Source organism: Schistocerca americana, chromosome 1, assembly GCF_021461395.2.
Source record: "Schistocerca americana isolate TAMUIC-IGC-003095 chromosome 1, iqSchAmer2.1, whole genome shotgun sequence".
In the NCBI taxonomy this organism is placed as follows: domain Eukaryota; kingdom Metazoa; phylum Arthropoda; class Insecta; order Orthoptera; family Acrididae; genus Schistocerca; species Schistocerca americana.
This window is the reverse complement of record NC_060119.1, coordinates 450,318,858-450,334,238: the sequence shown is the minus strand read 5'-3', so window position 1 is coordinate 450,334,238 and position 15,381 is coordinate 450,318,858. Positions and strand designations below refer to the sequence as shown.

Here is a 15,381-nt window from a genome sequence, read left to right as displayed (position 1 = left end):
ACCCCTGCACCACAAATTTCTGACTGTCATCAGAGTCAAGGAGAGCCCTTGTTAACAAAAATGACCCAAACTGTGCAAATAGTGGCTGTTGACATGTAGGACAATTTGGCAATGTACAAAAAATTCAATAATGCACAGACCACCAACCACCGCATGCTGCCCAGAAAGGGCCTGCAAAGTTGACGTTCACCCTGTCCCAAGAGTGCTCCAGGGCAGACAAAGGGGAAAACTGACATGTCAGCACAGCCTGAGTCTGTGCACAGGCTGCACAAGCCCACATAAGGTGTTCAGCACTGTAATCAATCACCGGCCAGCAAGGGTGACACCGTGCCAAAGCCTTCAAGCGAGAGATAGCTCTGTGCAACACATGCAGCAACTGGAATATGTGAGAACTCATTACTGGAGGGATAGCCATTTGACAGCTTTGGTCCTCCATGGTAGACACGAGAATCCCCTGGACAATGTTGAGCTGATCCTACACCAGAAAAAATGTATGCCACACTGAATCAGCTTCCAAAGGGGTGCACTGGAGGCATCCCATCTGGACAGTTTTCCAAGGAAGTGGGTCAGTGGTCATCCCATTCCATCAAAGGAAAATCCAGTAATATCTGCTGCAAGGAAGGCAGCATCCAAATCAAAAACTTAGTCCACCTTCCGATTGAACTCTGGTTCAGGGCTCACCACACTTTGGTGAGTACATGCTTGGCTACCATGGGGCCGCAGGGCCGCAGCCTTTGCAGTGCTAATTCCCTTTCTGTGCCACATGTCTATCCTCCTGCTGTTCTTTTCCCTTCCCTTGGAGACTAAGTCGTATGTCTTCGGGAAACCGAAGTTCTTGGTAAAACTATGTATGACTTCGTCCTGTCCACCCATCTTTCTTTCCCTGTCCTTCCTTTTGTTACCCTTCCTCCACTTTTTCATTTGAGGTCTCTCTTTTTCTGTGTCTTCTTCTTCCTCCCCCTGTGTGTTCCTGAAGGCCAGCCCATGCATACAACATGTAACTGGGCAATGCATAATTCCCAGCACTAGGTTGACAAGTAGGGCTTGTACATGCCTCCTCGTGTAGGACAAGCCCAAGGAGGGGTGATTGTCTGAGCTGATACCTTCCTCTATGCTGATTGGTCCCTCTATCTGGAGTCTAGGAGGTGTGACCTGAGGTGTGGACAATCGCCTAAGGTGGACAAGGCCCCCCTGAGTGCCCCCCCCCCCCACCCCCCCCTCAGAATGTAGGAGCTTGCCATTGGAGATGCTGGCAATCATGGGGGATTTCTCTGCAATGAGTTTCTCATCTCAAAAACGTAAATGGGTTGGTAAGAAAGAATCGATGCCTCTTCTGACCACACAATGATACCTTGTGGTGTCACACTCTGAAGATGGTCAGATGGTCATAATTTCACAACAGTTAATTCATTTGTTATTCAGAAGAGTGTAGATGCCATTACTGTTCCTGTGAAGTCCTGCTCTCAGATGTGTCGTGAGACATTGCTTTGGGGGCAGATAACACTTTTCAAGTACAGAAACTGCTTAACGCAACACTTCTCCACAGTTATCCTGTTGAAGTAGAGGCCCACCCCACTCTGAATTCCTCCCATGGTGTCATATACACTCAGCTGCTTGATGGCCAGACTGAGGCTGAAATAACAGCCTGTCTCACTGACCAGGGAATGGCTCCAGTTCACTGTGTCATGAAAAGGGTTGATAAAGGAACAGGGCCAAGCCACACGTCATTCCCCACATTTGCCCGTGTGGTACATCTGCCAAAAATTAAGGCTGGTTACAAAGCTATTACTATCAGGCCATATATTCTGTATCCCACACATTTCTATAAATGTCAGTGTTACAATAACACTTGTGAATCTGGTGAAAAGCAGCCAAATGTGTCACCTGTGGCAGAAGCACTAATGAGAGGGTGTGTCCACCTCTTTCCCCTCACTGCATCAACTGCAAGGGTGATCATGCTGCTTCCTCCTGTGACTGTCCAGTGTATCTCAATGAGAGAGCCTTCAGGAGATCTTGGCGTAGGAAAAGGTTCCTACTAACATTGCTCAAAAAATGTTAGCTAGTCACAAACCTTGTATGCCACCCTCTGGAAACTGTAAGTACAGTTCTTTCCACACCCCGACCTACAAAGTACATGGCTGCGCAGACTTGAGACTTTCAGTTTAGTGCCACGTTTGTGAAATCGTCCAGCTCCAGTGTCACACCCTCACCTTCATTTGCTATGGGCACACACCATACCAACAAAGCTTCACCTGCACCAGCCAAATCGCATGCCTCACAAAGAGAATCACAGAAGTCCAAAGAGGAGTACTCCTGTGTTGACTTTCTGCACACATCTAGCCAATCGACATTTGGGTACGTACCTGAAAAACGCCAAGGTTTTGAACAGTCCAACAAGACAAACGATCCTCCCCTCCCCTCCTCCTCCTCCTCAGCGTTCTTGTTCAACAGTGTCACCACATGATAACCTAACCTGACTGACCTCCATTTCACTGGGACGCACTGCCAACAACTGCTCAGCTAATGGACCAGGATCTTCCAGCCTCTGAACCTGGTCATTGTGCACATTTGACTTCTGGCACTTGGCAGCCTACATGGTGACTGCCCCCTTATTTGACCCATCTCCTGTCTATCATTGGATATGGTTATTCTCCAATGGAACATTTGCAGCATCAGATCCAATATGGTTGAATTACAGCTCCACTTGCACTCATACTGTCCAATTGTTTCCTGCTTCCAGGAAACAAAATTACATCCTCATGATGACACCCCCCCCCCCCCCCCCCCGCCCCCCCACACACACTTCTCTTCAGTCTGTTTTGACCTTCCCCCAGAGGTGGGGACTCTGTCTAGTGGGGGAATCATGTTGCTCATGTAAGACAATGTCTATAGTCACGTAGTTTTCTAGCACACCCAGCTAAAAGCTGTTGCTGTCCATCTTTCCCTTCAAGGTTTCACCTCTCTTTGCAACATCTACTCACCTCCATCTTCTGCTGTCATCTGGGCAGGCATTTTGCAACTTATTTCTCAATTTCCTCCTCCCTTTTTGCTGCTTAGCAACTGCAATGCTCACCACTCCATTTGGGGCTCTCCACGACCCTGTATGAGAGACTGTCTCCTTGTAGATATTTCCAACCAGCTCAATCCAGTCTGTGTGAACATGGGCACACCCACTTTTTTTCCAATTCCATGCACTCCTTTTCCCACTTGGACCTTCTGATCTGTACTGCTCAGCTTGCTTGTCATCTCAAGTGGTCTTTTCTCTCCAACATACACTTGAGTGACCATTTCCCCAGTGTCATTCGTTTGCTAATGCCTATCCCATCTGTGCATCCAACTAACTGGCAGCTCCACTCCTCACTGGCCACTTTCAATGAACACCATTTCCCCTGCATTGATGACCAGGTGGAATACCTTACAAACACTATTCTTTCTGCTGTGGAATGTTCCATACGTCTTACTTCTCCCTTGCCATGACATGCCCCATCTCCCAGTGGACTGAGGCATGCTGCAATGCAGTCTGCATGCGGAGATGAGCTCTCCGCCTTGTCACCACATTTTCAGGGATAGCAATAGAGCTAGTTGGTTTTCTTTTCAAAGCTTTTTTAACAGTTTTACTCCCTCTTCAGTTGTTTAGGGTAATCTCTGTTAGATTTCATTCCTAGTTCCTGGTCTGGTGATAGCAAATAATATCACTGTAGATGCTCTTGATATCTCATACACCATTGGCTGATATTTTGCAGACAGTTTGAGATTCACCCACTACCATCCTGCCTTCCTTTCTCTGAAATGGGTGGTGGAGGCAAGGACCATATCTTTCTCCTCTCAGAATCAGGAATGTTACTATACTGATTTTTACTATGAGGGCGTTTACATGTGCACTCGCTTTGCCCCTGTCATCCATTCCATGACCAGACAGCATTCACATTCTCATGTTGCAACACCTATCTCCTGAGGACCTACATTTCCTCCTCCATACATATAGCCACATTTGGAAAGATAGTGCATATCCCAGTCACCGGCATGAGACTGTTGTCATTCCCATATCTGAGCCTGGTAAGGACAAACACCTTTTGTCCAGCTACCACCCAATTTCCCTCACCAGTAGCATCTGCAAGGTGCTGGAAGATACATTTAATGGTCAGCTGGAGTGGTGGCTTGAGTCTGGTAACTTCCTCACTAACACCCAATGTGGATTCTGTTGGCACCACTCTGCAGTTGATCATCTCATCACCTTGTCAACTCATATAATGAATAAGTTTTTGCAGAAGTGGCAAACTGTGGTCATGTTTTTTGGTTTGGTTTATACCAGTTCCTTGTCTGTCCAAAACTGGATGGATGTATCATAAGTTTGTCTGCATGTCCGTCTATCTTATGTCATCTTAGCACCATACACCATACATCTGCTGGGGGATGAGTATCCTCCATATTCTGTACAAGTGGGGCTTCTGGTGTTGCCTACCCCTTTTTATCTAGAAATTTTTAAAAGGTCACGTTTTAAGGTACATGTGGGCTTGGCTCTATTGGACACTTTTATTCAAGAGAATGAGGTACCTTAGGGTTCTGTGCTCAACGTCATCTTATTTGCCATGGCCATTAACCCTGTTTTGGGTTGTCCTGATAGGTATCTAAAGCTCTCTTTTCATTGATGACTTTACAATCTATTGCAGCTCTCAGCAAACCTATCTACTTGAGTGGCATCTTCACCGATGTCTTGATCATCTTTACTCATGGAATGTCAACAATGGCTTCCATTTTTCTGCTGACAAGACTGTCTGTATGAAATTCTGGCGGTGCCAGGAGTTTCTTCCCTCATCCCTATATCTTAGCCCATTCGTTCTTCCATTTGTTGACACAACAAAATTCTTGGGACTCACATTTGATAGGAAGCTCTGTTGCTCTTCCCAAGCCTCTTACCTGGTAGCTTGTTGTACTTGTTCCCTCAGTGTTCTACATGTTTTTCACGGTACCTCATGGGGATCAGATCGGACTGTCGTCCTCTGTTTATACCAGTTCCTTGTCTGTCCAAAACTGGATGGATGTATCATAAGTTTGTCTGCATGTCCATCTTTCTTATGTCATCTTAGCACCATACACCATTGTGAAATGTGTTTAACCACTGGTGCCTTCTGTGCTAGTCCCATTGAAAGTACTTATGCCTGGGCTTCTGACTTAATGTTATCCTGCCAGTGGGATGTTCTCCTCAGTTGTTACATGAGCCATCAGTCTTCTAGGCCCAGTCACCCATCCTATGCTGGCGTTTTTGATGATTCCCTTGATTGCCAGTATTAGCTCCCCCATCTCCTCTGTTGCCTCCTGAAGTTCACTTTCATTTTCTGCTTTGATAGCTTTGGTTTACACTCCCTGCCATGTTTCCAAGCTCTTCACCTCCCTACGTATGTGCTGATGTATATGTTCATTTCAAACTCCATTCACTTCCTAAGGGCACTACTCCTGGCCTCAGCATCCTCCTTTCCGCCACTTCCACCTTCCTTTCCTGGGCTACTGTGATTGGCCATGTCTCTGCCCCGTATATCATAGCAGGCCTTACCACCACCTTGTACACTTCCCCTTTCAACCAAATGCTCACCTTCTTGTCACGTAACACTCCACTCATTTTCCTCCAGTTGTCCCAACCACAATTTATTCAGTGTTGTATCTCGCTTTCCAGTTCTCTGTCCCTCTGTATGTATGACCACAAGTATTTAAATTTGCAGACTGATTTCAGCTCATCATCTTGGATCTTGCAAGACCTCATCTGCACATCCTTCAGTGCTAAATATTCTGACTTTGTCCTGCTAATTTTCATCCCTCTTTCTTCTAGTGCCTTCCTCCAGTCCTCCAGCTTTTCCTCAAGTGTGTTGATGCTCTGCTCACAAAGAACCACATCATCCGCAAACATCATATTCCAAGGCGCATCCTTCTTCACATCTTTCACCAGCACATCCATAATCAGGTCAAAGAGGTAGGGACTAAGTGCAGGCCCTTGATGTAACCCTACTTTTATTGGAAACTCCTTTGTCATGCCCACCCTACTTCTCACCTGTGTCATTGCTCCTCTGTACATTTCCTTCACTAACCTCACATACTTCTCTGGTACGCACTGCTCTCTCATGCTTCTCCATATTTCGTCCCTTGGGACTCTGTCATATGCTTTCTCCAAATCAATGAAAGCCATATGTACACTCCTGGAAATGGAAAAAAGAACACATTGACACCGGTGTGTCAGACCCACCATACTTGCTCCGGACACTGCGAGAGGGCTGTACAAGCAATGATCACACGCACGGCACAGCGGACACACCAGGAACCGTGGTGTTGGCCGTCGAATGGCGCTAGCTGCGCAGCATTTGTGCACCGCCGCCGTCAGTGTCAGCCAGTTTGCCGTGGCATACGGAGCTCCATCGCAGTCTTTAACACTGGTAGCATGCCGCGACAGCGTGGACGTGAACCGTATGTGCAGTTGACGGACTTTGAGCGAGGGCGTATAGTGGGCATGCGGGAGGCCGGGTGGACGTACCGCCGAATTGCTCAACACGTGGGGCGTGAGGTCTCCACAGTACATCGATGTTGTCCCCAGTGGTCGGCGGAAGGTGCACGTGCCCGTCGACCTGGGACCGGACCGCAGCGACGCACGGATGCACGCCAAGACCGTAGGATCCTACGCAGTGCCGTAGGGGACCGCACCGCCACTTCCCAGCAAATTAGGGACACTGTTGCTCCTGGGGTATCGGCGAGGACCATTCGCAACCGTCTCCATGAAGCTGGGCTACGGTCCCGCACACCGTTAGGCCGTCTTCCGCTCACGCCCCAACATCGTGCAGCCCGCCTCCAGTGGTGTCACGACAGGCGTGAATGGAGGGACGAATGGAGACGTGTCGTCTTCAGCGATGAGAGTCGCTTCTGCCTTGGTGCCAATGATGGTCGTATGCGTGTTTGGCGCCGTGCAGGTGAGCGCCACAATCAGGACTGCATACGACTGAGGCACACAGGGCCAACACCCGGCATCATGGTGTGGGGAGCGATCTCCTACACTGGCCGTACACCACTGGTGATCGTCGAGGGGACACTGAATAGTGCACGGTACATCCAAACCGTCATCGAACCCATCGTTCTACCGTTCCTAGACCGGCAAGGGAACTTGCTGTTCCAACAGGACAATGCACGTCCGCATGTATCCCGTGCCACCCAACGTGCTCTAGAAGGTGTAAGTCAACTACCCTGGCCAGCAAGATCTCTGGATCTGTCCCCCATTGAGCATGTTTGGGACTGGATGAAGCGTCGTCTCACGCGGTCTGCACGTCCAGCACGAACGCTGGTCCAACTGAGGCGCCAGGTGGAAATGGCATGGCAAGCCGTTCCACAGGACTACATCCAGCATCTCTACGATCGTCTCCATGGGAGAATAGCAGCCTGCATTGCTGCGAAAGGTGGATATACACTGTACTAGTGCCGACATTGTGCATGCTCTGTTGCCTGTGTCTATGTGTCTGTGGTTCTGTCAGTGTGATCATGTGATGTATCTGACCCCAGGAATGTGTCAATAAAGTTTCCCCTTCCTGGGACAATGAATTCACGGTGTTCTTATTTCAATATCCAGGAGTGTAGATCGGGTTGTAGCTCCCCGTGTCTCTCCAGTATCTGCCTTAAAGCATGTATTGCATCAGTCGTTCCTCTTCCAGGCATGAACCCAAACTGTTCTTCACACACCACAGTCTCCTTGTGTAATCTTGCTTCTATAACTCTTTCCCAAATTTTCATTGGTTGTGCCATCAGTTTAATACTCCTATAGTTACTGCAGTCCTGCACATCACCTTTCCCCTTAAATATTGGGATCAGTACTCTAGTTCTCCACTCGTCTAGCATCTCCTCCTGTTGCCAAATCTTCTCCATTAAATCCCAAAGGAGCTCAATTCCCTTTTTACTGAGACACTGGTCTAGGCCAACTGCCTTTCCATTTTTCATCTTTTCAACTGCCCATTCGACTTCATCTCTACTTATATCCATTGTTAATCCTTTGTTTGCCCCTCCTTCCTCAGTTTTCACTATTCATTTTCTTCATTCAGCAATTTCTCAAAATAATTCAACCACCTTTGGATTATTTTTCCATGGCCATGCAGAATTATTCCTGTTTCCTCTTTCATTTGTTTTATTGCTGTTAGATCCTTGGAAGCTTTATCTCTTGATTTGCCTATCCGTATCAGTTGTCTCATATCCTCATTTTTCTGTAGTTGTTCGTATGCCTCCCTTACTGATTCAGCTTTAGCTTTAGCCACAGTTCATTTTGCCTCCTTCTTTGCACTTTTGTATGCTTGCCCATCCTCAGCACTTCCGGACATATCCCACTTCCTCTTAGCGTCTTTCTTTTCCTTCACAGCGTTCTGCACCTCTTCATTCCACCACCATGCTTCCTTATATTTTGGCACCCCTCTCTCAGATGTTAACCCAAACACTTCCTCCCCGGTCTTCCTTATAACAGCACTATTTATTTTCCACCACTCCTGCACACTCTTTGCCAATTTTACCTTTCCCAGTACTTTTTCACTAAACTCCTCTCTCAAATTTTTATCCTTCAATCTCCACCACTTAATTTTCCTTTCACATTGATTTATGTGCCTCTGTCTTTTACATACTTTCATCTCACAATCTGCTACAATTAACTTATGTTGTTGCTATTCCTTCACCATATATGACCTTAGTATTTCGCACCTCCCCACTGTTTTTCCTTCTACGTAATATGTAATCAATTTGGCTTTTATTTTCGCCACTCCCGTATGTTATTAGTTTTTCTCTTTTTCTTTGGAAGTAGGTATTTGTAATCACTAGATCAAAAGCCACTGCAAACTCCACTATCTTTTTTGCTTCCTCATTTCTCTCGCCATACCCCCGTCCTCCATGCCACCTCTCTTCCCCACCTTTCCTTCCGCCAACATGACCATTTAGATCCCCTCCGACTATCACTCTTTCATTCTCTGGTATTACGACCATTACTCCATCCAAATCTCTCCAAAATTTTTCCTTCTCATCCTCCGAACATCCCGCTTGGTGTGCATAGGCTGTCAGCACTGTTACCATTTCTCCACCAAACATCATCTTAACATACATGATCCAACCATTTACTCTGCTGACTTCACATACCTCTTCTTGAAGCTCTCTGTGCAAAATAACTCCAACTCCATTTCTTGATTCCGGGCTTGCACTACTATAAAGTAGCTTATAGCCTTCAGCTAAGATCTTTGCCTTATTGCCCTTCCACCTTGTCTCTTGCAATACACAAAGCCTTTATCTTCCTCCTCTGCATCATGTCTACTACCTCTCTTCCCTTTCCCGTCATCGTTCCCACATTTAGAGATCCCACTCTGATCTTGAACATCTTTAGATCCTTCGCAAAACGCCTCCCCCCCGGAGATCTGAATGGGAGGCTATTACCCCGGAACATTTTCTTGAGAAGCATCCAATATTCCTCTTGTTTTGGCAATGTTTTTTTACAGCCGGATGTCCTTCCTGCCGTCAACCCCCTTCCCTTGTTAGAGGGGTGGAGGCTTGCTAGTTTTGGTCCACCCTGGGTATTTTATTTCCCCAGTACCCACCATATCTGGTGAGCGTTCCCCTATCCGCCACCCGGGGAGGTGTCCAATGGGAAACTAGCAACTCCACATGGGGGGAAAAAAAGACATCTAACCCAAAAATCTTTTGTGCCAACAGTGAATATACCACCAATAGTACAAGTTGCTATTCCAAATTCTTATAATGCACAGAGATGGAGAATTGTCACCTCAAAGGAGTGCACTTTGTACTATAAGACACAACTTACCAAGTAAGGTAGCACAGGAGTTGGCACACTGGATTCGCATTCAGGAGGATGACAGTTCAAGATTGCTTCCAGCCATCCTGATTTAGGTTTTCTGTGATTTCTCTAAATTGCCTAAGGCAAATGCCAGGAGGGTTGCTTTGAAAGGGCATGGTCACTTTCCTTCTCCGTCCTTCGTTAATTCGAGCTTCTGTTCCATCTCTAATGACCTCATTGTTCACGAGATGTGAAACACTAATCTCCTTCCTCCTCCTCCTCCCCCTCCTCCTCCTCCTCCTCCTCCTCCTCCTCCCCCCCCTCCCACACACACACTCACACACACACACTCACACACACTTGAAATGATAAAGAGCAGTTTGAACACAGTTCTTGCACAAAACCTGATCAATTGGCTTTATACACATTGTTTTAGGAAATAGCAAGAAGCTATAAATTAGTCTATGGTACTATCTGTTAATGACATCTCCTCTACATTTTTAATTGAAGTAAACTTCATAATTTTGCAACTTGCTGCACTGCCTTTTTTCCTGAATCTGTTTAACCAGTTCAAAGCGTCATGAAAATCAGTAATGTTCATCTCACTTGCAATTCAGAGGACATAGTCTCTTAGATTTCCCACAATAATGGTGCATTGACTCTCACTAGCAGTTCTAAATCTTCTGAATGGTTTTTCTTCCATATTTTTGCAAGTTCCATTTTGACACTTTGTGTAATGCTTCCTTCCATTTATACAATTCACATTCAGATTCTACAAAATGAAACTGGCTTTGCAAACTTAATGTGTTTCTCCTTCCTTTGTTTAAGAAAAATATTACAGCTGAAACCTATTACTCTCCAGGTTTTCTTCGGTCTAGGAAGGTACTGTATTTTTGTTCTGAAATTTAATTAGCACAACCATCATTGTTCGAATCAAAATTCATGGAATTTTTAGAGTTGCTTCCTATTTCTTCTAATGTTTTCCAAAATGTCTAGTCAAATGTCATCATTTGAATGAATTCCAGATATTAACTATAGGTAGCACACATGTAGGTCTTCAGGAGAAGTAGCTGATTTTAACTGCATTCCAGTAGTAACTGAAAATCTGTTTCAGCAAAATAATTAACAGAAATGGGAATTTACTTTCCAAATTGTGATCATATTGTGCAATGTTACCTGTCTCCCAACTGCCATTAGTAAAGGATGTGTATCTGTTGCAATGCACATGCACTTTCTGCTACAGTTATGGTGAGGGAGTACTTCTCTAAAGCTGCCTGCTGAGCTAAAACTTTGGCATTTTCTTAAACATATTTGCAACGGGTCTTAGCAGCTAAAATTCTGACATTGTGTTTCTTATAGTGCTTTCTTCCTGCACAAAAATTTTTGGGGCAGTTTCAACATGTTAGATTGGACTATTCCCTTGTCAGATGGTTTACCTTTCAGTCAGGCCTGGATCACCAGTTCTAACAAAGATTTAGACTATCTTGGACCTGGCCTTCACCTTGTGCCAAGCTCTGCTTACATATGCTAGTGTCAGTTGACCCCCCCATAAGACACAAGTTGTCCTAGTGGCTATTTTATTGCAGGGCCTACACTTATCTAAGTTAATTTGACTGATCATCACTCCCATGTCTACCTGAAACTTTATCAGTTGTCCATCTACATCCAGCATAAACAGAATATGCTGTGGTGGTGCTCGAAGGGTGTCGAAGACAGCCTCCAATGATCACCTCACAGTTTGCTGATTGTAACAAACTTTTGCCAAATGGCCTATTTTGCAGCATACTGCACACATGGCCTCCACATCTGTGGAGTCCTGTTGAACGTGCACCAAATGACAATCAGGGCAGGACTGCCAACTTGCCAGTTGAGCAGAAACAGGTGTCAAAGGAGATCAACACATGAGAATCCAAAAAGTGTCTTGAACAGTGGTTACGACACTTAGATTGACTTCTACCCAACATACCCAACACAGACGAAGATGGGCAGCACTGTGATGTCACCACACTTGAATCACCAGTGGTGTCAACATATGGCAGCTCAGTGGAAGGCAAGGCTACCTGGCACAGCCCATGGGGTACTAGGGGTCATTTACCATAAGCACCAATTTCACCACCTGCCAATTGTCACAAAGTACATCCCTTACTGCTGTCACAATTGATGCAATTCCACACTCTGAGCAATGTCAGTGAAAGAAATGTTGAACAAGGCCAATGCCCTAATTTGGACCTCCACATTGATCACTTCTCTAATTAAAGTGTCTGCATACGAGGTAGCACATTAAGGACATTCAAACTGACACTTGCATGAGAGACATTGCAGGTCAGTGATAAAAGCCCAGGGCTCTTGTTGTGCTGGCTGAACTGTAACTTTCCCATTACAAAATAGGTTGGATGACCAAAATACTGTGTGTGCAACTGACAAATTCCATCAAAGACAAGTTTCTCAGGCTTCAGATTCTGCATAATCTCATACAATACCACACTGCTGGATGATAACAGGGCAGCCTTATCAGTGGATTGACAATATGACTTAACTGGCAGAGCAGCAAGAATTGGTGCAGATAATTCTCCCACTTTTTGCAGATTCATCAAAGCTGGTGAACAGTGTTGAGGAGGCTGGGGGAAAGAGTCTCTGCCAGTGCCTGGTGTTATCAGTGTGGCTTGAGTACAGTGTTATTCTGTATTCTGTGTGAGCAGTTCCTGCATCTGCTCTACTGCAGCTTTTGTTGCTGCTGCTGGAGGTGCAGCTGCTCCTGCCAGCATTGCAAAAATTACAGGTGCACAGTGACTACAATGTAACACTACAAAGAAAAAAGAATGGTGTTGCATGCATAAGAATGTCCTATACCACCACTTTTGTATACCACTTTTATATTCACACAAGGCGTGACAATGCTACGAGCTATCACTGCCAGCACAAATGTTATTATATGAGCTAATGGTGCCTCGATAACAAAGCCTGAGAGCTGAACCCCAGAAGAGGGAACGAAGTTCGAGAGTCTGAACACCGTATAGAGACTGGCACAGGGATAAACACAAAAGTGACCAGTGCAACTGACTGACCCTACCATGCAGTAACAGAGCACAGCATAAGGTGAAGACCAAGTTTGAGGTATTAGAAATCTACATAAGAACTGCCAGGCCAAGCTTAACACCACTGAAAGGTAAACCTCTGAGTTAGTGGCTCTGTCCATGTTTCGCTTTACGTGTGCCCTTCATGACAATTGTTCTATATAATATCCATGCCAACTCATTTGCACCCATCTCAGTGTCTGCTGATGGGAATATAAAGGGGAGAGAGAGAGAGAGAGAGAGAGAGAGAGAGAGAGAGAGAGAGAGAGAGAGAGAGACTATAATCAGTCCTCCTCAATAATTTTCAGAAGAAAATAATAGGTATGAGATAAGCCGTTAGCTGACTGTTACATGTCTATCTCAACTTCTGTGGACTGCAGTCACACAATGTATTTCTAACTACCAAAAACACATGGTTTATTGTTATCCTACAGAAAGAGCAATTCACAAAAGTCTAAGTCTTTATGTTCCAAGGCAGACTCAGTCCAAATTAATGTAGAATCCAGTTTTTGATCATCTTCACACATGTGGCAGAAGTAAAGCACCAGTGAATCTGATCTCAAGTTTAAGAATGGTTCACTAAGCATGGAGCAGTTGGCGATACGCTCTGGCCTTTCTCTGATCTGTGAATTGATTTGCTTACCCTGTTACAGTGGGATCTACAGTGCTACATCCAAACTGAACCACAACCTAGTGAGGTATTTCTCATGTGCACAAAGCAATGGCAACAGAAAAATAAGGAATAAAAGCAGAAAAAAATTCTAAGAGTTGCTGATGATCAAAACCTGAACATTTAATTTGGCAGTAATTTTCTCTCTTAGCTACCTTTATAGGGCTGCAAATTACACTAATTGTGATGAACCATATTTTAAAAATATATTTGATGTACCAGATGTTGGAAGTAGCTTACGACTGAAATCTTCACTTGTTGTTAATTATTCACAAATAATCTTCACTTTATAATGGCAGGCTATACATGTTAATATCTTATATGTAACCTTAAAAAATATTTAAAATTAAACTCATCTGGTTCAGAAGAGATGTGTTACAATTATAGGTGATAGGGAGAAAATGCAATTTGGCTCTCTAAGTGGAGGAAAGAACTGATCGTTTCAGTGTTGTTAAAAGTTGTTTATTTTGGTTGTGTAGACTAGGAAAATGTAATACAGCTAGGAAGGGAGTTTTGCAGAAAGAAACTGTCACTGTATGTTTTAAGCTAGTATTGAAACTGTATATTCACTCCTCATATAATCATATAAGATATAGTGATATCATCTGATCTTATTAAGGGAAACTGAAAGAATTTTCTGGTTATGAAAGGAGACAGTAAGTCTACTATGCAGTTTAATATACAAAGCATATGGCAGCCCTTAACCCTTTTGGTGCCAAATACGATCTGATCGTGATCCAGATTTTCGGCGAAAAATGCCAGTAACGATCTGATCGTGATGCCTTTCTCATTCATTTTTTCCGCGCTTGAAGGCAAAGTTGTTAGTATATCCTAGCGAATGAGAAAGCCATCACGATCAGATCGTTACTGGCATTTTTCACCGAAAATCTGGATCACGATCAGATCGTATTTGGCACTAAAAGGGTTAAAATCTTGAAAGTAGTATCCCCTTATAATTTGTTTTCTCTGTGTAACATAATTTTTGGGAATTGGTAACAGCTACAAGTGGTATATGAGGACCCAGTTTTAGAAGGAGACAAATTTGTGAAATTTTATATTATCATTATCTATTTAAATTACACTTCAGGTCACACTTCCTAATTAATATTACTGACATTTGATCTGTTAGTTTAGCCTGTAATATGATAATTGCAGGGGAATTCATCTGAGATCGTTACCTGTAATTAATCCTGTGCACTTTTATTTGCAGGTTTGGGTACATGCTCTTGCACAGAATTTCAATTCTCTTGGAGTAGCATTTGGATCTATGATATCATTTGCTAGCTATAATCATTACAACAATCAATTCCTAATTGACACTTTAGCTGTATCAACAATAAATGCCGTTACAAGCATTCTCGTTGGTCTCTTTGCTTTTGCAACTATTGGGAATATTTCTGTAGAGTTGGATAAGCCAGTAGAAGCTGTTATTTCAGATGGTAAGTTATACTTCTTACTTACAGAGATTACAGTAATACCTTATATAAATCTCAATGTGTAACTTTGTTGGAATTTGTGGAAGTAAACTGAGTTACCAGAAGATAAACTGTCTGTAGAATTCATCCTTTAGTATTTAGTCAAAATTTTCCTGAACCCATCTGCTCTCAAACTATAGCTCCAGGACCAAAAAATGAGTTAACTGCTTTGTATTAAAGACATACATGGAAAAGTGCAGAGAGCCAACATTGGTCAACTAGAATTGCAGTGAGTTTTGGGTACTAAAAAATACTGTATTATTATTATTATTATTATTATTATTATTATTATTATTATTATTTTCATTGTTGTCGTCATCATCTTCAGTTTGCTCAGTAAAGTTGTAGATGGTCAGCTAAGTTTTTTGTCTAATG

The 15,381-nt window shown here is 44.1% G+C and overlaps 1 protein-coding gene across 2 annotated transcripts in view; it reads left to right on the top strand.

Moving 5' to 3' along the window:
* LOC124623659 (sodium- and chloride-dependent GABA transporter ine-like) overlaps positions 1–15,381 on the top strand; it is a 332,671-nt gene that overhangs the window by 293,969 nt on the left and 23,321 nt on the right. For both annotated transcript variants that reach the window (XM_047149051.1, XM_047149052.1), the window contains exon 6: positions 14,742–14,970. In XM_047149051.1, the coding sequence (XP_047005007.1) occupies positions 14,742–14,970 (229 nt within the window). The remainder of the gene's footprint in view (positions 1–14,741; positions 14,971–15,381) is intronic.